Source organism: Stegostoma tigrinum, chromosome 3, assembly GCF_030684315.1.
Source record: "Stegostoma tigrinum isolate sSteTig4 chromosome 3, sSteTig4.hap1, whole genome shotgun sequence".
Taxonomy (NCBI): domain Eukaryota; kingdom Metazoa; phylum Chordata; class Chondrichthyes; order Orectolobiformes; family Stegostomatidae; genus Stegostoma; species Stegostoma tigrinum.
In genome coordinates this window covers 17,247,008-17,267,572 of record NC_081356.1, presented here as the reverse complement: position 1 = coordinate 17,267,572, position 20,565 = coordinate 17,247,008, and the positions used below count along the sequence as shown (strand labels likewise).

The 20,565-nt window shown below is 44.2% G+C and overlaps 1 protein-coding gene across 3 annotated transcripts in view; it reads right to left on the bottom strand.

Moving 5' to 3' along the window:
- LOC125450688 (transmembrane protease serine 9-like) overlaps positions 1-13,399 on the bottom strand; it is a 43,838-nt gene extending 30,439 nt beyond the window's left edge. For 2 of the 3 annotated variants that reach the window (XM_059643548.1, XM_059643549.1), the window contains exons 1-3: positions 13,327-13,399; positions 10,415-10,563; positions 10,038-10,162 (exon numbers count right to left, since the gene is read on the bottom strand). In XM_059643548.1, coding sequence (XP_059499531.1) covers positions 10,038-10,162; positions 10,415-10,517 — 228 coding nt within the window. In that variant the 5' untranslated portion in view covers positions 10,518-10,563; positions 13,327-13,399. The remainder of the gene's footprint in view (positions 1-10,037; positions 10,163-10,414; positions 10,564-13,326) is intronic. The other variant, XM_059643551.1, reaches the window with a different exon arrangement.
- Between the last annotated feature and the right edge of the window lie 7,166 nt (positions 13,400-20,565).

Below are 20,565 nucleotides of genomic sequence, written 5' to 3'. Positions count from 1 at the left end.
CCTCCCTGCAGATGGTGGCTTTGCAGTCGGCTGCCACGTGACCTGACCTACCACAGGCATGGCAGACTGGAGGTTGCCCTGCATAGGTCAGGTAGCCCCTGCTCCCGCCGATTGCGAAGCTGGACGGTGGGTGTGCGACATTCCCGTCTGCGCCCATCCTCAGCATCACCTTGACCTGCCTCTTACTGCTCCAGATGCCAAAGGGGTCCACGATGTCAGTTAGGTCCCCTTCCACCTTCACATACCTTCCGAGGAAGGTCAGGACATCAACTGCTGGCACATGCGGGTTGTACATGTGTACAGTCACCATACGGCTCCTCTGCGCTGGCATCACAAACAGTGGGACAGCGGTCAATACAGAGAGGGGGCCCTCACCTCCTTTCTCCTTGAAAGCCTCCAGGAAGCGCTCGCAAAGCTTGGCACTCCGGAAGGTCACGTCGTAAAAACCTCCTCCGGGGAAATCCTGCAGGCAGTAAATGTCCGCAGCAGCGAACCCACAACAGTCCAACAGGACCCTCTTCACGAAGAAGGTGCGGTCCACAGGTGCACCTTCATCCACCTTCTTTACAGAAACACGGATGGTGTTCCGGACCCCCTGACCTGGGGCACGAGCACTTGCCGCAGCCATCGTTGCAGGTTGGCTGCTCCCCTGAACCAGCGTTAGGCCAAAGCCAGCATTAAGATCCACTGGTCGCAAGGGTGCACAGCCAACCCAACGTCCTCCTTTCACCTCCAAGATAGCACTCTCCTCCTCTCGGTCCACAAGAGAGTGGGTCTTTATTGTGTTCGAGGTGTAAGCTAGTTCACTGAGCTTGCCGGTTTGTTCCCAGATGTTTCATCACCATACTAGGTAACATCAACAGTGAGCCTCCGACAAAGCGCTGGTGTTATGTACATCTTTCTATTTATCTGGTTAGGTTTCCTTGGGTTGGTGATGTCATTTCCTGCATTGGTGATGTCATTTCCTGTTCTTTTTCTCAGGGGATGGTAGATTGGCTCCAAGTGATGTCATTTCCTGTTCTTTTTCTCAGGGGATGGTAGATTGGCTCCAAATCAATGTGTTTGTTGATGGAGTTCCGGTTGGAATGCCATGCTTCTAGGAATTCTCGTGCGTGTCTCTGTTTGGCTTGTCCTAGGATTGATGTGTTGTCCCAATCAAAGTGGTCTCCTTCCTTATCTGTATGTAAGAATACGAGTGATAGTGGGTCATAAAATGTGAGGCTGGATGAACACAGCAGGCCAAGCAGCATCTCAGGAGCACAAAAGCTGACGTTTCGGGCCTAGACCCTTCATCAGAGAGGGGGATGGGGGGAGGGAACTGGAATAAATAGGGAGAGAGGGGGAGGCAGACCGAAGATGGAGAGTAAAGAAGATAGGTGGAGAGAGTGTAGGTGGGGAGGTAGGGAGGGGATAGGTCAGTCCAGGGAAGACGGACAGGTCAAGGAGGTGGGATGAGGTTAGTAGGTAGCGGGGGGTGCGGCTTGGGGTGGGAGGAAGGGATGGGTGAGAGGAAGAACCGGTTAGGGAGGCAGAGACCGGTTGGACTGGTTTTGGGATGCAGTGGGTGGGGGCGAAGAGCTGGGCTGGTTGTGTGGTGCAGTGGGGGGAGGGGACGAACTGGGCTGGTTGAGGGATGCAGTAGGGGAAGGGGAGATTTTGAAACTGGTGAAGTCCACATTGATACCATATGGCTGCAGGGTTCCCAGGCGGAATATGAGTTGCTGTTCCTGCAACCTTCGGGTGGCATCATTGTGGCAGTGCAGGAGGCCCACGATGATGCCACCCGAAGGTTGCAGGAACAGCAACTCATATTCCGCCTGGGAACCCTGCAGCCATATGGTATCAATGTGGACTTCACCAGTTTCAAAATCTCCCCTTCCCCTACTGCATCCCTCAACCAGCCCAGTTCGTCCCCTCCCCCCACTGCACCACACAACCAGCCCAGCTCTTCCCCCCAACCCACTGCATCCCAAAACCAGTCCAACCGGTCTCTGCCTCCCTAACCGGTTCTTCCTCTCACCCATCCCTTCCTCCCACCCCAAGCCGCACCCCCCGCTACCTACTAACCTCATCCCACCTCCTTGACCTGTCCGTCTTCCCTGGACTGACCTATCCCCTCCCTACCTCCCCACCTACACTCTCTCCACCTATCTTCTTTACTCTCCATCTTCGGTCCGCCTCCCCCTCTCTCCCCATTTATTCCAGTTCCCTCCCCCCATCCCCCTCTCTGTTGAAGGGTCTAGGCCCGAAACGTCAGCTTTTGTGCTCCTGAGATGCTGCTTGGCCTGCTGTGTTCATCCAGCCTCACATTTTATTATCTTGGAATCTCCAGCATCTGCAGTCCCCATTATCTCTGATAGTGGGTCATGTCGTTTTGTGGCTAGTTGATGTTCATGTATCCTGGTGGCTAGCTTTCTGCCAGTTTGTCCAATGTAGTGTTTGTCACAGTTCTTGCAAGGTAGTTTGTCGATGACGTTCGTTTTATTTGTTGTCTGTGTAGGGTCTTTTAAGTTCATTAGCTGCTGTTTTAGTGTGCTGGTGGGTTTGTGGGCTACCCTGATGCCAAGCGGTCCGAGTAGTCTGGCAGTCATTTCGGAAATGTCTTTGATGTAGGGGAGAGCGATTATGGTTTCTGAGCCGTTTTGTCTGTCTGTTTGGGTTTATTGCTGAGGAATCGGCGGACTGTGTTCATTGGGTACCCATTCTTTTTGAATACGCTGTATAGGTGATTTTCCTCTGCTCTGCGTAGTTCCTCTGTGCTGCAGTGTGTGGTGGCTCATTGGAATAATGTTCTAATGCAGCTTCGTTTGTGGGTGTTGGGATGGTTGCTCCTGTAGTTCAGTATTTGGTCCGTATGTGTTGTTTTCCTGTAGACGCTGGTTTGAAGTTCCCCATTGGCTGTTCGCTCTACTGTGACATCTAGGAATGGCAGTTTGTTGTTGTTTTCCTCCTCTTTTGTGAATGTTATGCCAGTAAAGGGTATTATTGATGGTCTTGAAGGTTTCCTCTAATTTGTTTTGTTTAGTGATGACAAAGGTGTCATCCACGTAGCGGACCCAAAGTTTGGGTTGGATGATTGGCAGAGCTGTTTGTTCGAGTCTCTGCATTACTGCCTCTGCTAAGAACCCTGATATCGGAGATCCCATGGGTGTACCGTTGGTTTGTCTGTAGGTTTTGTCATTGAAAGTGAAGTGGGTGGTGAGGCATAGGTCCACTAGCTTGATGATGTTGTCCTTGCTGATGAGGGTGGTGTCTGGTGTATGTGTCTTCTGTTCTTCTATTAGTGTAGTCAGTGTTTCTTTGGCCAGGTTGATGTTGATGGATGTGAACAGGGCTGTTACGTCAAAGGAGACCATTATTTCATCCTCTTCTATCTTGGTGTCTTTGATGGTGTTCAGGAATTCTTGGGTGGAGCGAATGGAGTGGTGGGAGACTTCTACTAGGTGTTTTAGTCTTTGGTGTAGTTCCTTGGCTAATTTGTAGGTTGGTATTCCAGGTAGCGACGCTATGGGCCTGAGGCGGTGGGGGGGGGGGTGGTGGTGGGGGGGGGGGTGGTGGTGGGGGGGTGGGTGGGGTGGGGGGGGGGGTGGTGGTGGGGGGGTGGGTGGGGTGGGGAGGGGGGGGTGGTGGGGGGGGTGTGGGGAGGGGGGGGGTGGTGGGGGGGGTGTGGGGTGGGGGGGGTGGTGGGGGGGGGTGGGGTGGGGGGTGGGGTGGGGGGGTGGGTGGTGGGGTGGGGGGGGGTGTGGGGTGGGGGGGGTGGGGGGGTGGGGGGGGTGGGGGGGTGGGTGGTGGGGGGGGGTGGGTGGTGGGGGGGGGTGTGGGGTGGGGGGGGTGTGGGGTGGGGGGGGTGGGGGGGGGGTGGGGTGGGGGGTGGGGTGGGGGGGGGGTGGGGGTGGTGGGGTGGGGGGGTGGGTGGGGTGGGGGGTGGGGTGGGGGGGGGTGGGGGTGGTGGGGTGGGGGGGTGGGTGGTGGGGGGGGGTGGGGTGGGGGGTGGGGGGGGGTGGGGGTGGTGGGGTGGGGGGGTGGGTGGTGGGGGGTGGGGGGGGGTGGTGGGGGGGGTGGTGTGTGGGGTGGTGGGGGGGGGTGGTGGGGTGGGGGGGGTGGTGTGTGGGGGGGTGGTGTGTGGGGGGGTGGGGGGGGGTGGTGGGGTGGGGGGGGGTGGTGTGTGGGGGGGTGGGGGGGGGGTGTGGGGGGGTGGGGGGGGTGTGGGGGGGTGTGGGGGGGTGGGGGGGGGTGGTGGGGGGGGTGGGGTGTGGGGTGGTGGGGTGGGGGGGGTGGGTGTGGGGTGGTGGGGGGGTGGGGGGGTGGTGTGTGGGGTGGTGGGGGGGGGTGGGGGGGGGTGGTGTGTGGGGTGGTGGGGGGGGGTGGTGTGTGGGGTGGTGGGGGGGGGTGGTGTGTGGGGTGGTGGGGGGGGGTGTGGGGTGGTGGGGGGAGGTGGTGGGGGGGGTGGTGTGTGGGGTGGTGGGGGGGTGGGGGGGGGTGGTGGGGGGGGGTGGTGTGTGGGGTGGTGGTGGGGGGTGTGGGGTGGTGGGGGGGGGTGTGGGGTGGGGGGTGTGGTGTGGTGGGGGGGGTGTGGTGTGGGGGGGGAGTTGTGGTGGAGGGGGGCTTCTGGTTTGTGATGGCCTCTGGTTATGGCCCCCCTCAGGCCCATAGTGTCACTACCTGGAACACCAACCTACAGATTAGCCAAGGAACTACACCAAAGCCAATCTACCATCCCCTGAGAAAAAGAACAGGATATGACATCACCAACCCAAGGAAACTTAACCAGATAAATAGAAAGTGGGACATAACACCAGCGCTTCGTCGGAGGCTCACTGATGATGTTACCTAGAATGGTGACAAAACGTCTGAAAACGAACCTTCCAGCTCAGCGAGCAAACTCACATCCAGAAACTCAACATGAGCTACAAATCTTCTCAAAACTCGCAAGTGAGTATAGGAGTTGGGGTGTAATGTTGAGGTTGTACAAAGTGTTGTTGAGGCCACTTTTAGAGCCCTGCTATAAGATGGATAATATTAAATTGGTGAGGGTTCAGAAAAGACTTGTCAGGATGTTACTGGGACTAGAAGTTTTGAGATATTAGAAGAGCTGGATAGGCTGGGACTTTTTCCCTGGAGGGGAGGGAGTTGAGTGGTGACCTTATAGAGGTTTGAAATACTAACAAGAGGTTGAAGTACTCGGCAAATCTTGCATTGATTCAATTCAGATACCCTTGGTCACATTTTATTATTATTTTAAAGATACTTCATGCTATATGTCTCATTCATTAACATACTTCTGCAATAAATGTTATATTTGAGTTATTCTGACTTTAGAATGGTGGTTATCCTTAACTCCAGCCAATTCTGTCCACCTCACCTTCATCAGAAAAAGTGGGTAAGAAATTATGCAGAGCTAAAAATATCTAAATAGAGACAGAGATTATAATAAAACAGAAAGAGAGACAAATAGAAGAAGAGAATGAGGGGTGACAGATACATAAGTAGATTTCTGTCCCTAAAGGATATTAGTAAACAAGGATTTTTTATGAGATAACAAGGTGTAGAGGTGGATGAATACAGCAGGCCGAGGAGCAGGAAGGCTGGTGTTTCGGACCTGGATCCTTCTTCAGAAACCATTCCTGAAGAAGGATCTAGGCCCAAAACGTCAGCCTTCCTTCTCCGATGCTGCCTGGCCTGCTGTGTCCATCCAGCTCTACACCTTGTTATCTCAGATTCTCCAGCATCGGCAGTTCCTACTATCTCTGAAAGGTTCCTTTTTATGATAGTCAACAATGTTTATATTAGATTAGTTTTTTCATTCCAGGTATATACTTAATTAAACTTCACCAACTGCCCTGTTGGAATTTAAAGCCATGTTCCCAGAACATTAGCTTGAGATTCTGATTTAATATGCCTGTAACATTAGCACTAGTAGTTGTTATTATTGTAAGTGCCTATCATTATGGGAAACTTCCAAGGCGTGTTTTTGGAGTGAAGGATATGGGGGTGGGGTAAGGCTGGGCGATGCCAAAACATAATTATTCCACTGCTTACTTCAGACTCAGATGATCCTGAATCAATTGGGCTGTAAGCACATAGGACACAAGATCTCTTTTGATAGAACCAATCACTGTCCCACTGCTTGTGGGTTCTGGTAGGATTCTGGGAGCTTCAATTGCTTATGGCAGCGTTGGCAGTTGGGCATCACCCAGTGCCTTATAGCTATTTGAAATGTACTGTGCCACCATCATGGGAATTGACTTGATTTATAGGCAAAGTCATGCGGCCTATTAACCATCCCAGTTTTTGTTTCATGCTGTGAATACCCACAATTATCAATCAACATATGATCCTGAATATCAGAATCTACACACAAGAAAATGAATAATGAGGAGTGTACATAAATGTGAATTGTTTAAGTTTGTGGCATGAACTTGTATGTCACATTCTATTTCAACTGAAGACTTCACTAAACTTGTGTCATGTCAAAATTCCTGCTGAAACATTTCTAGGTGCAGAAGCAAGCACACTAAAGTTGATATTGAAGCTAACAGCCTGGTGGGATATTGAACTTAGGGTATTACAGAATCCTAGAAGTGTGGCTCACTGTGTTTGCAAGTGGCAGTCCAAGTGAGCATTCTGACCTAATGCCCTCTTCCTGCACTTTGCAGACACCTGTAATTCAAATAATCATCCAATTTCTCAATTGAAACTGCCTCCACAGTAATTCCAGGTTGTGCATTACAGATTCAAAGTGTAAGAGATATTTTTCTCACAACTCATTTGTTACTTTTGCATATCACTCTAAATCCGCACCTTCTCATTCTCAATCCTTTCATGAGCAGGAACAATTCTTCCCTATTCAGGCCCCACATGATTTTAAACACTTCTATCAAACCTCCTCTGAGCATTTTTTCCCGCATGAATACTCTTGGCCTCTCTAATCTACATAACTGATGTTTCTCATCTCTAGAAACATTTTTGTAAACCTCCCTTGCACTCTTTCCATACATTCACATCCTTTTTATATTTTGCTGCCCAGAACTGGATATAGTTTTCCAGTTAAGGCCTAACTAGTGTTTTGTACGAGTTCAGCATAACTGACTTCCTCCTGTACTTTATGCCCCTGTTGACAAGCCCCAGGATACTATATGTTTTATTAACTATTTGACCCACCTGCCTTGTCACCTTCAATGCATCAACATCCCTCTGCTCCTGCACCCTTGTTTGTATATCTAGATTCATACGCTTTATTTTATATTTTCTGTCTCTGTCCTTCCAAATAAAATACATCACCCCTCACTTCTCTGTTTTGAACTGCATCTGCCACTCATCTGCCCTCTCCACAAACATGTTTATGTCCTTTTGGAGATCTACACAATCTTTCTCATAATTTAGATGCTTCCAAGTTTTGTTTCATCTGTAAACTTTAAATTTCCTCCTGAATACTAAGATCTAGATGAATAATATGTCAAGAAAAGCAAGGGTGCCAACAATGACCCCGGGTGATATTCACTACTAACCTTCATCCAGCCTAAGAATATCCATTGATCATTATTCTGTTTCCTATTACTTTGCAAATTTAGATTTATGTTGTTACTGTACTTTTTGTTCCAAAAGCTACAACTTTTCTCATAAGTGTTTTGTACAGTACTGGCATTGAATGACTTTTGAAGGTTATAAAAACAGGACAAGCTGCAGGAACGGTAGCATCTCTGCAGAGAAAAGCAAGTTTAATGTTTTGAATCTGATATGAATCTTCGGGTTCTGGAGAAGAGTTATTGGGCTCATAACATTAACTTTGTTTCTCTCTCCACATGTGTCGTGTCTCACCAGCACTCCACTTCACCTTTGTGTTTGTATTATGTCGCACCATCTGATAGAAGGTAATAGTAGTTAACCTAATATGTGTAACTTTTCTAAAATTTTATTAAGGAACCTCAGATGCCCCAATAGGCTGTTGAAGATAGTCAAGCTGTGGAACATAATTTAATAAAGATCTTCCTCGCCTGAGACTCAAGAGTCAAAGGAGAGCTACACTTTCATCAGTGTACGACCCAATGAATAAGGTGCAGGAATTGGCCATTTGACCGCTTGAGTCTGCGCTACACGTTGTTAAGATCACGGCTGGTCTGATTGTAGCCTGAATTCCCTTTTCATTCCTACCATCTAAATACTTCGCCTCCCTTTTCGATCAAGAATTTATTGAACTCAGCCTTAATAATTTGTGACGATTGCTGCTGCTTTGGTGAAGATAACTCCACAGACCAATGACACTCTGGGAAAATAATTATCCATTTCTTAATTTTTAATATGTGACATCTACTTCTGGCCTCTCCCGCAAAAAGAAACATCTTCACAACATCCACTCTGTTAGGTCCCCTCAGATTCTAAAAAGTGTCAAAAAAATCCCTTCTCATTCTTCTAAGTACCAAAAGTGATAGGCTGAATCTGTCCAATGTTTTCTCATTGAGATAACTCCATCATCTCAGTGATCAGGCAAGTGAACCTTCAGAATTCTCGCTATAACTAAGAGGAAAAGATCAAGTAATTATTACCCCAGGTGAGAATGATTCACGCTGGGAATGTTATCTGTACTTTAACTATTAGTCTTCCTTCTTATGATTGTGGGTTATAGGCTTCCTGGGAAATACCGACAGGAGGTTTTCTTGTTAATTAATGAAAATTAACTTTAACATAATGACTTGCTGTATACTTCTAAAATTTTATTGCATGTCACTTCACACTCATGGGATCCCTACAATGTGAAAGCAGGCCATTTGGCTCATGGAGTTCACACTGCCCCTCCAAAGAGCATCCCAACCATTACCCACAGCCCCTTACCCTCCCACCAACTGTCTCCCTGTAACCCTGCATTTCCCATTGCTAACCCACCTAGCCCGCACATCCCTGGACACCATCAGCAATTTAGCATGGCCAATCGACCTAACCTACACATCTTGGAGAGTGGGAGGAAACTGGAGCACCTACAGAAACTCCACACAGAAATGGGGGTGATGAGCAAACTCCACACAATCACCCTAATGTGGAATTAACCTGAGTCCCTGGTACTGTGAGGCAGCAGTTCCAACCACTGAGCCACGGTGCCGCCCCATCTCTCACTTGAGATTTTAACCAACCTGTGAGCTCGAGCTTGTGCTCCCAGTGATATAACAATATAATACATTGATTCTTTTTCAACTTCTGCTTGTAAAATGGCCTGGGTAAAAGCAATGAGGAGAGGTGATCAGATTGGAATCTGTGCTTTAGACCTTCACCGATTCAACTTTAAATTTTCCACCTGAGATTTTGAAAGGAATCAAATGGCCAAAAAGTAAAGCGTCATCACAAACTTAGCAGAGTATGAGGGTGCCTGATACATGAACACTAGAAAATTGAGATGCTGGCACAACTGAGAGAAAAGAAAATAATAAGTTTCAAGGCCACCATTTTTCTCCTGCTTTAGTCAGGGTGGCATTTAATGTTTACAATCTGATACAAGTTTGGCTGCTGAAAGTCAGAGTTTCTGAAACTTTGACTCACCTTGCACAGGCAGATGGCTACAGGTCATCTTTTGTCATTGGGCTGCACGTTTAATGGTGAGATAATGATTGGGTTAAAGTAGTTTCTATAGACTTGGCTGTGTAAGGAAATTATAAAGAGGTTTCCTCTGAGCAGAGAGTAGAGATATTCAGTCAGAGGAGGTTTAATATATTGCAGATGAAATTCTTGCAGGAGAATGTCCTGGCAAATGGACCCCCTATCTACAGGTCACATTACCTGATGCAATGAGTGCTTGGGAATGGTTATTTGGTGTCACAACATGGAGATTACACCTCTATCCAAAGTGTTAAGCTAATGCCCTTAGTAATAATGCTCAGACAGTCTTTTACTTATCATGAGTAAAATATAACCACTTTCACCAATAAGTCTAATCACTGAATCATTTGAGAAAAACATAGTTAAAGGGTAAATGGACCAACGTTTTTGAATTACAAAATGATATGACAACTGGAGAAAAAAGAGTTTCGAGGGAACAAATGAACTCTTACTTGTGTCTGAATTTTATTTGCTAATTGTGAGAATTCGGCTGAACTTGTAGTTGACAAGGCATCATTGTAAGCAATATTTAATATTCTGAAATTTCCCATGAAGAACCTATCACTTGAAGTGGAAGCTGCAGTTTTAAAACAAAAGAAGCAAAAGTTATGAACTAGAACTTCTTCCATCAAACTCATTATCTCTTTTAATTCATTTATCTTTTTACATTTCCATTGATTGATATATATATATATATATATCTACCAAATTAAATTTCAGATTTGAATTAAAACATAATAAAAAGTTAGTTCAGAGATTCCTAATATGTTTCAATTTACCAGTTGTCCATCACATTAACTGTTGACTACCTGGTGAATATGGTTCTTACCTTGTGTTAGAAGAACACCTAAAATAATAGCTGCAACTACTGTAAGAATCAGAAGAGTGAAAATAACCACGATGACGATCAGAAGACTTTTGGATGTTTTCATTTTAAACAATTAAAGGTCGTAGATTTACTAGCAACCTTCAGTTTCTCTATGAAGTAAAAAATAAATAGTTAGCTTGCTTTGCTTTTTGTCAGGTTAAGTAAAAGCCAACAACATTTATAGTTATTGCTGGCAATGTCAGTGTTTTTTCCCATCCCTGGTTGTGTTTGAGATAGTGGCAGTGAGCTACCTTCTTGAACTGTTGTATTTCATCTGTTGCAAGTACACCCGTAATATTGTTTGGAGGGGAATTTTAGGATTTTGTACTAACAATAGTAGAGGAATGGCGACACACTTTCCCACTCACATGTATTGCCGACAAAGAATCCGCAAGTGTCGAAATTCACAAGCTCTTCTCTTTCTAGCTTGGGAGAGATTGTGGGTTCGGAAGATACTGTTGAAAGATGCTTGTCAAATTATTGCTGTGCATTTTGTAAGAGGTGCACACTGCTGCCATTGAAATGACATAATATGTAAGGCTGTCTTACTACACTATAGTAGATCTAAAATAGCCTGCTTTACCATATTGTTCCAGGATTGAATCTCAAATGCACTCCATAAATCAATCTTCAAACAACTTTTGGCCTGCCCATCTATATGATGATTAAAATCCCGTATAATTATTGTATTATTCTTTATATATTTTCATCCAATTTGCAGATTTATGCCTTCTGTGTGGAGGCCAGTAAACTTCTCCTGCCAGACTTACTGTCATTTGTTATTTCCTAGGCGTATACTTCCGTATAACATTTGACATGCTAATTTTGTGAGTTTTTACCACCACTGCCTATATTTCAAAATTTACTGTTAGGGCTGCCCCACCTACTTTTCTATTTTGTCTATCTTTTCTGATGGACATTTAGCCTTTATTTAGTTCCTTCAACCAGATCTCAGTAACAACTAATGTTTCAAACCCAGTTACCTCCTCATTTTGTGCCATTTATTCATCTATCTTGTTACAAATGCCCCATGCATTCATTTATAACCTTTTTCTTTTGAATGTTTTACTATTTTTCTGACACAATCTGTAGCTTTTTTTAAACTCCTGCTTTCCCTGGTCCATTGGGATATCGGAATATCAATAACTGAAGGCTGTTCTCACAAAGGGACATATCCAATGTTTTTTATGAAAACAATGTACACTACAAATTACTGCAAAAACCTTGCCCATACAGTTCTTACATTCACAAATAAGCCAGTTTACGAGGACTTGCCCAAGGACAAGGTGCTCAGTTGCTGATCACATGCCCTCCTCCTGAGCTAGCTAATTATGCTCGAAAACAAGCTATCTTGTATCCCTTTTCCATACAAACAAGCTGTGCATTCAAATTTTGATATTAATCAGTTTCCAGCGAATGATCAGTTTGACCACAGGCAAGTGTCACAAATGTATCATGATTCTCAGGGCTGGTTTGATCAACTATCTCATTAGGACTTATTTGCTTTTCCTGGAAAGAGGCTTATCTCTTGGGTTTAACAAACTTTGACCTTAGCCTAATCCTGCTGATGCTGTTGACACCTTTCTACCATCTAGTCAACCACGTAATATCGGCACATCACAATTCAGACATCAAATACTCTGTTAACAGATAAATAGTCCATATTATCACATCTAATTCACTGTGCCTGCTTTTAAACAAGATCTCAGCCTTTCAGAGTTATTCTGGCAGTTCAGACCCTTACTGCTGAGTTACAGCACTTAATTAAACACACATATATTATTTCAAAAGTAGAAACTGATTGAAACCAGTGATCGTTTTAAATCACTAGATCATCATCTGGTTTCATCATTTTTTTTCTGCACTTCATGTCATCTAACCCAGCAAATTTTAAGTTAACATGGTGCAAACCTCTCTTCCCCAGAGCAAGCACTAATGGCCCGTAAATTGAAACATCTGTCTCCCACATCACATTTTTAACCACACAGTTAAAGCAGTTACCCCAATGCCAATTCCCAATACTGAGTCAGTTAAAAATTATTCACACAAATAATGGAATTGTTGATCCAATCAATGACAATCAGAGATAGAACAGAGCTTTTCACTTGTTTGAAACAGTAAGAAGAAAATCAATAGCAGGAACTTGATGGGAATTGGTATACATCCCCCACCCAAAGAAACTTCATGTAACTAGTAAGTTACAGCATTTATACTTGAACATGCACCGCAAGGTTATTGAAGCAAACAATTTTAATTGTCCAAGAAATAAGTATACATTCATGACCATTTATGTAAAATTGAACCAAAATCCTTAAACGTAAAGATTCAGACAATCTCTAAGCTGAGGAAAAACAGAAGATATTTCATTTTTAAAATGGCCAGTGTTTCCAAAATAAGAAAATATTTGTAAACAGATATAGGATTTTCCATTTCTATTTATGATTACATAGAAACTACAGCACAGACTGTTCAGCCCCAGTCCTGAAAAGCTGTATTCCTGATCCAATGAGCCTCCTTGTTTCAGGCTTCTTTATTCTCCTTACCTTCAACCAATTTTTGAACTTATTCTTAAATATTGACCTGGTCTCTGCTTCAATCACATACTTGTCTATTCTACAAATTCATCCCTCCATTTTAAACAAAGAAAGAACATTTTTCAACTTTGGTCTTTATCTTTCATATCAAACCTTACATTTATGCTCTTTGCTCCAGACTCTTCCGTCAATGGAAACAATTTATTTCTACCTTGTTTTCTCGCTTTTATTCAGAATTTTATATTAAGTGCATTTTCCTTTTAGGAACATCAGTGATGCTAATGCAATGAAGACACATGTAAATATAGTGGAGAAAGTACAATAAAATACCAATCTTACCTTTGGCTGTGTTGAGCTAAGGATAGAGTGGTGTGGATATTATCAAGTCAATTAATGCGTGCTTAGACAGCTGGAGAGACTTTATGAGTAAATGACTGACCCAACAACAAAGAACAAGTTAAACTTGTTCTGCAAGATTCAAATGAATTCCACCCGGGTCATAGTGAAGCAGTTCTGAAAAAGGTGTTTTCCTTTAACTGTGTAAGGTTCATATTTACATATTTTAAGATAATAGCATAAAATCTGTGATTCCTCTGCTTACTCGGTGCATTGTGGTTTTAAGGAATTGCCATGTTCAGATGTCTAGTTTCACCAGCCATAATGAGCAGAGAATCCAAACCGATAGGAAGCTACAGGCTATACTAAATCAGCCATACGTCATTTAACAACTGAACACCAAACGTCAATTTTTTAAAAATGCATGACGGTTATAAATAGCGAGGAATAATCACCTGACTATAAACAACCTTATGCCTTTGTCAGTTGGATTCTATTTATCTCTTTGTGTGCGTTGGTGATCAGAAGGAACTAAAGTGTTTCATTACTTCACACCTAAGCATAAGCAAAATTGTCCAATTCTTCCTGCAGCTTTCAGGTATCAGTAGAAATCCTCAAACTATATGTTAACTGTCAGAAATTATGGTATGAATTTCACTGTTGCACAGAGACTAGGGAAAAACAGGGTTGTCCAAAACTAAGCATGTAAGTTAAATACATAATGCATTCAATAAGTGTTTTTCCTTGCCTTCACTAATAAAAACAATTATAATAACTCCCCCATAATGAGAGATAAACTAAGCATATTTAATGACTTCAGATGGAACTCCAGGTAAGTTAAGAAGTGCTTAAAACAGAAATCTCAGGCCTAGTTTTTGCCTAATGTAACAAGAAGCAGAGGACAAGGTTTTGTGAGAACTGAATTGTTATTGTGAAGGAGTGATAGTGGGAACTGCAGATGCTGGAGAATCCAAGATAATAAAGCGTGAAGCTGGATGAACACAGCAGGCCAAGCAGCATCTTAGGAGCACAAAAGCTGACGTTTCGGGCCTAGACCCTTCATCAGAGAGGGGGATGGGGAGAGGGTTCTGGAATAAATAGGGAGAGAGGGGGAGGCGGACCGAAGATGGAGAGAAAATAAGATAGGTGGAGAGGAGAGTATAGGTGGGGAGGTAGGGAGGTCAGTCCAGGGAAGACGGACAGGTCAAGGAGGTGGGATGAGGTTAGTAGGTAGGAGATGGAGGTGTGGCTTGGGGTGGGAGGAAGGGAAGGGTGAGAGGAAGAACAGGTTAGGGAGGCAGAGACAGGTTGGACTGGTTTTGGGATGCAGTGGGTGGAGGGGAAGAGCTGGGCTGGTTGTGTGGTGCAGTGGGGGGAGGGGGCGAACTGGGCTGGTTTTGGGATGCAGTGGGGGAAGGGGAGATTTTGAAGCTTGTGAAGTCCACATTGATACCATTGGGCTGCAGGGTTCCCAAGCGGAATATGAGTTGCTGTTCCTGCAACCTTCAGGTGGCATTTCAGAGGTTCACCTGCACATCTGCCAATGTGGTGACTTTCCATATTAAGCAGCGGTTCACCCGCACATCTGCCAATGTGGTATACTGTATCCATTGCACCCGGTGTGGCTCCCTCTACATTGGGGAAACCAAGCGGAGGCTTGGGAACGGCTTTGCAGAACACCTCCACTCGGTTCGCAACAAACAACTGCACCTCCCAGTCGCGAACCATTTCAACTCCCCCTCCCATTCTTTAGATGACATGCCCATCGTGGGCCTCCTGCAGTGCCACAATGATGCCACCCGAAGGTTGCAGGAACAGCAACTCATATTCCGCTTGGGAACCCTGCAGCCCAATGGTATCAATGTGGACTTCACCAGCTTCAAGATCTCCCCTTCCCCCACTGCATCCCAAAACCAGCCCAGTTCGTCCCCTCCCCCCACTGCACCACACAACCAGCCCAGCTCTTCCCCTCCACCCATGGCATCCCAAAACCAGTCCAACCTGTCTCTGCCTCCCTAACCTGTTCTTCCTCTCACCCATCCCTTCCTCCCACCCCAAGCCGCACCTCCATCTCCTACCTACTAACCTCATCCCACCTTCTTGACCTGTCCGTCTTCCCTGGACTGACCTATCCCCTTCCTACCTCCCCACCTATACTCTCCTCTCCACCTATCTTCTTTTCTCTCCATCTTCGGTCCGCCTCCCCCTCTCTCCCTATTTATTCCAGAACCCTCTCTCTATCCCCCTCTCTGATGAAGGGTCTAGGCCCAAAACGTCAGCTTTTGTGCTCCTGAGATGCTGCTTGGCCTGCTGTGTTCATCCAGCTTCACACTTTATTATCTTGTTATTGTGAAGGAATCATGTTTGCTGATGAAATCCTGTTAAAATAGCAACGAGAAATCTTGGGCCGAATCTTACTTTTTTTAAATAAAAAAATGAGTTCCCTCAAGGTTGCTTTTTATTTTTGCAGGAAAAATCATCATGAAACGTAGAGATTTCTTGTCACACCTCACCAGACATGCCTCATTAACTACCTACCACAGCATGTCAACCTCCACCTCCATCTCACCACCTGCCTTTATCAAAATAACTTGCCATGCATCAGATATTTCCCGAAAGACCAACAGCCCTGTGCCTGGACAACCTTTGATAGGCTGCTGTGCACCCAGATAAGAGTTAGCAATCCAACGATGTGTCCAGCTGAAATGTGATCACTGTTACCAAGCCCAGGAGGTGTGTGCCCACTCCTCTGGTAGCCGGCATGACTGGCGCAGTCATGTGTGCCTGGTGCATTTGATGGCCTGAGTGCTAATCAAAGCTGGTTACTAGGGGACAAGAGCTGCCCACTGTAACCATGAACAGGCAGGGACTGTAAGTATGTGCAGGCAGATGGGATCTGTTTAGGATGGTAATGTGGTCAGCAGAGACACGTTGGGCTAAAGGACCTTGTTCCTGTACTGTGCTGTTCTATATTCTAAGGCTTTCAACACCATTGCATGACCCCCGACTTGATGTGGAGCACAGATTGTAAAGAAAATGCTGTTTCCATATCTCAGCCAAGGCTGCAGTGGAGCAGACAACGGGGCTGCTGAGGATGTGGTTCTGCTGCATAAACTGATTTGGGGGCCTTCCAGTATATTCTGTGGGAATGGAAGGTGTCAAATGGAGCAGTCAATGGATGTTAGAGACACCATAATGATGGGGTAGGAAATACTCCAAAAACAAAATTCACTGCAAAACTAGGGCTAAGCCGAAAAAAGTAAGGTTCAGCCTATAGTGTGAGGAAACTTGGTAGGATCGCAGAGAGAACACCTCCTCGAAACTCTTCAAAATTGCCAGTTTCTGGTAAGATTCAGGCCTATTGAAAAGATTTGATTGTGGCATTTAAAGTAATGAAAATATTAAATTCAATTCATGTACAAAGGCGGTTCAAACTAGAAGGATCAGGAGGTGTGAGTACTAAAGTTATTTATGCAAATTATTTTAGACTTCTGTTTTGTAGACAACGTTTAACCTCTGGAAAAAGTAACAATTATGTGCAGTTTATGCAAGAATTCCAAAGAGTGATGAAGTCTTCTTCATGGTCAATACCACATGCATGTTTGGCTTAATTTTGGGATTTGACAGTAATCTCCTGGAATATTTTCTAAATTAGACTAAAGTTATGTTCTGTTTTCTTTGCCTCTTTCAGGAAGCTGTGTGACTAATGACATGGTATTGTTAGGGATGCCCATGACTGAGCAGTGCAAAATGGCTGACAGCTGCGCATGTCTAAAGTAACAGAACAAGACCGACAGTAGTTTAGAGAGGTTGAGAAAATATTTGCTTAAGGTAACCTGCACAAGTTAGAACAGTAGCAGCTCTGTGGACCCAAGATAACAAAATTGAGATAGAATATGCAGCTGCTGTTGTTTGTGAAGAAGACATAGATAAGAACATTTCACACAATTAAGCAGTGAATCTCTCTTGAATTATTTAATCAATCTGTTATAATATCAATAGTGTGTTTCAGTTAAGATCCTTCAAATAATCATTGATATAGATTCTGAGGTAGTTATAGATTCACCTATGTCCATTGCTGAAAGCATTCGAGGAAAGGATTCAAATAAAATTAAGAGACCAAACCAGTCTCAAACAGTAAAAGCAACCCCCTTTTCATTACAGGGAGAACCGAATCACATTTACAGAAACTAACAGACATTGGAATCTGGGTTGAATGAACATGTTGTAAGATACTCAAGCAGAAATATAGGGATACCTAGTAAATATGGTAAGGAAGAAACTGCTCACAACTTGTTACCTAAAGAATTCTAAATGAGATGTAACCATATAACTTTGTTAGAAGATAATAAAATGTGAGGCTGGATGAACACAGCAGGCCAAGCAGCATCTCAGGAGCTCCTGAGATGCTGCTTGGCCTGCTGTGTTCATCCAGCCTCACATTTTATTAACTTTGTTAGAAGATATTATAACAAGTATAAATCAATATTCTTTTGTATTTCCTGTAATGAGCTTAATACAGAATTTCAAAGGGCCTTAAGTGATAGGCAAATATCCAAGTAATTAGCAGGTAACATGATGCAGCTGGCAAATGTCTGGGAAGGAATGTAATTCAATATCGAGCTATTGAGGAAAGCCCCGAGAAGGGAGATAAATAATCTGGGAAACATCATGACACCATGGACGGTTGGGGTGAGGTTTGGCCACAAGCTTGTTCATATCTATCTGTGCAGTCATATGCTTAATTGGAAATAGCTTAATTGGAAATGTGTGTAACTAGTTAATAACATGATTGGTTTGTAAATGTTAAAGGCGGGATGAAGTAGATGTATAAAAATATATGTTGTCATTTGCTTGGGGAAGAGTTTTTCGGATTTTCAGAGGGTTTTTTTTCCCCACCAGTGTCATTTCAATTAATTCTTCAATGCTGGAAATGAACTCCTGGGTTTCAATTGAATCATTTGGTCATTCCCATTGCAACCTACAACAGCCCTCCATGCTGTCCCCAACTCCACTAACCTTCATGTCATCGGCAAATTTACCAACACACCCTTCTACTTCCTCATCCAAGTCATTTATAAAGACCACAAAGAGTTTTGTATTCAGACAGCCAAATTTCGCTGAATCCCATGCCTGCATACTTTCTGAATGAGCCTACCTTGTGGAACCTTATCGAATGCCTTGCTAAAATCCATATACACCACATCGACTGCTCTACCTTCATCGATGTGTTTTGTGACACCCTCAAAGAATTCAATAAGGCTTGTGAGGGACAATTTGCCCCTCACAAAGTCATGTTGACTATTTCTAATCAAACTGTGCTTTTCCAAATAATCATAAATACTACTTCTCAGAATCCTTTCTAATAATTTACCCACCACAGAAGTAAGACTGACTGGTCTGTAATTTCCAGGATTATCCCTTGAACAAGGGAATGTCATTTGCCACCCTCCAATCTTCTGGTACTACTCCAGTGGACAGTGAGTGTACGCAAAGATCATTGCCAAAGGGGCAGCAATCTCTTCCCTCACTTCCCATAGAAACATTGGGTATGTTCTGTCTGACCCAGGACACTTATCTATCCTCATGTTTTTCAAAATTTCTAGCACATCCTCCTTCCTAACAGCAAACTGTTCGAGCATATCCGCCTGCTTCATACTGTCCTCACAAACGTCAAGGTCCCTCTCACTGGTGAATACTGAAGCAAAGTATTCATTAAGGGCCTACCTCCTCTGACTCTGCACGTAAGTGCCCTCCACTGTCCCTGATTGGCCCTACCCTCAGTCTGGCCATCCTCTTGTTCCTCACGTAAGTATAGAAAGCCTTGGAGTTTTCCTCGATCCTACCTGCCAAGGCTTTCTTATACGCCCTTCTAGCTCTCCTAAGTCCATTCTTCAGCTCCTTCCTGGCTACTTTGTAGACCTCTAGAGCCCTGTCTGATCCTTGTTTCCTCAACATTAAGTAAGCTTCCTTCTTCCTCTTGACTAGGTGTTCAACATGTCTAGTCATCCAAGATTCCTTCACCTTACCATCCTTTCCTTACCTCAGTGGGACAAACCTATCCAGTACCTGTAGCAACTGCTCCCTAAACAACCTCCACTTTTTTCTATTGTGCATTTCCCTGAGAACATCTGATCCCAATTGGTACTCTGCAGTTCTTGCCTAAAAGTATTGTAATTCCCCCTCTCCCAACTAAATTCTTTCCCATCTGCTCCCATCCCTCTCTGTGATTATGGTAAAAGTCAGGGAGTTGTGATCACTATCACCAAAATGCTCCCCACTGAGACATCTGACACCTGACCTCGTTCGTTGCCAAGCGCCAAATCCATTATGGCCTCCCCTCTATTTGGCCCATCTACATATTGAGTCAGAAATCCTTCCTGGACACACCTGAGAATATCTGCTCCATCCAATGTTTGAACAGATATTATCACAAACACTCTGATAGTTTTGTTCAGAGACATGCTAGCATATTCAAGCTTTTGGTCCAGGAATGTTTGAGTTGAGTCAGACAGGAAGACAGTTTTTTTTAATCACCATTCATCATGACTAAGTGGTTTGACTTGTTAAAATTTAGCCTGGTTTATACTCTCACAAGCCTACATTGTTGACTAATTGCATTCATGCGGGTATAGTCTTTCACCTGAGGGCAAACTGGTGGCATATATAATTTTATTTTAATATCTTTATGCACTCTAAGCCTCTGTTTATAAAGCCCAGGATACTGCACATTTTATTAATCTTTGTCTCAAGCTGCTCTGTCAGCTTCAATGGTTTGTACCTCTGCTCCTAAAATATTCCCTCATGAAGAAATGCAACAATAACAAAACCGAAATCAAGTTTGCATGTTTTTATATTCAATACACATAGTAATTTTTAAGCCTTGAGTTTACGTAAAGTATGAGTAAAATAAGCTAAAACATAGGATTATAACAGAGGATTCATACTAGACTCAAAATACTATTTCTCACCACAGACAGTGCCAGATCTGCTGAGGGTGCTCTACCATTTTCTGTGTTGCAGATCTCCAGCATCTGCTGTATTTTGATTTTATTGTGGAAGTCAGCTAGTGTCTGTGTGTGGATATATACATTCTCAGACAGTGAACCAAGATCACAAATATTTATTGCACATTTGGTACTTATTTCATTTGGACATGTAAACATTTAAATTATTGTTGAAAAATCACAAAAATAGATTTACAGCACGGGTAGAATTAGTTTTAAGGCTATAAAATTTGCT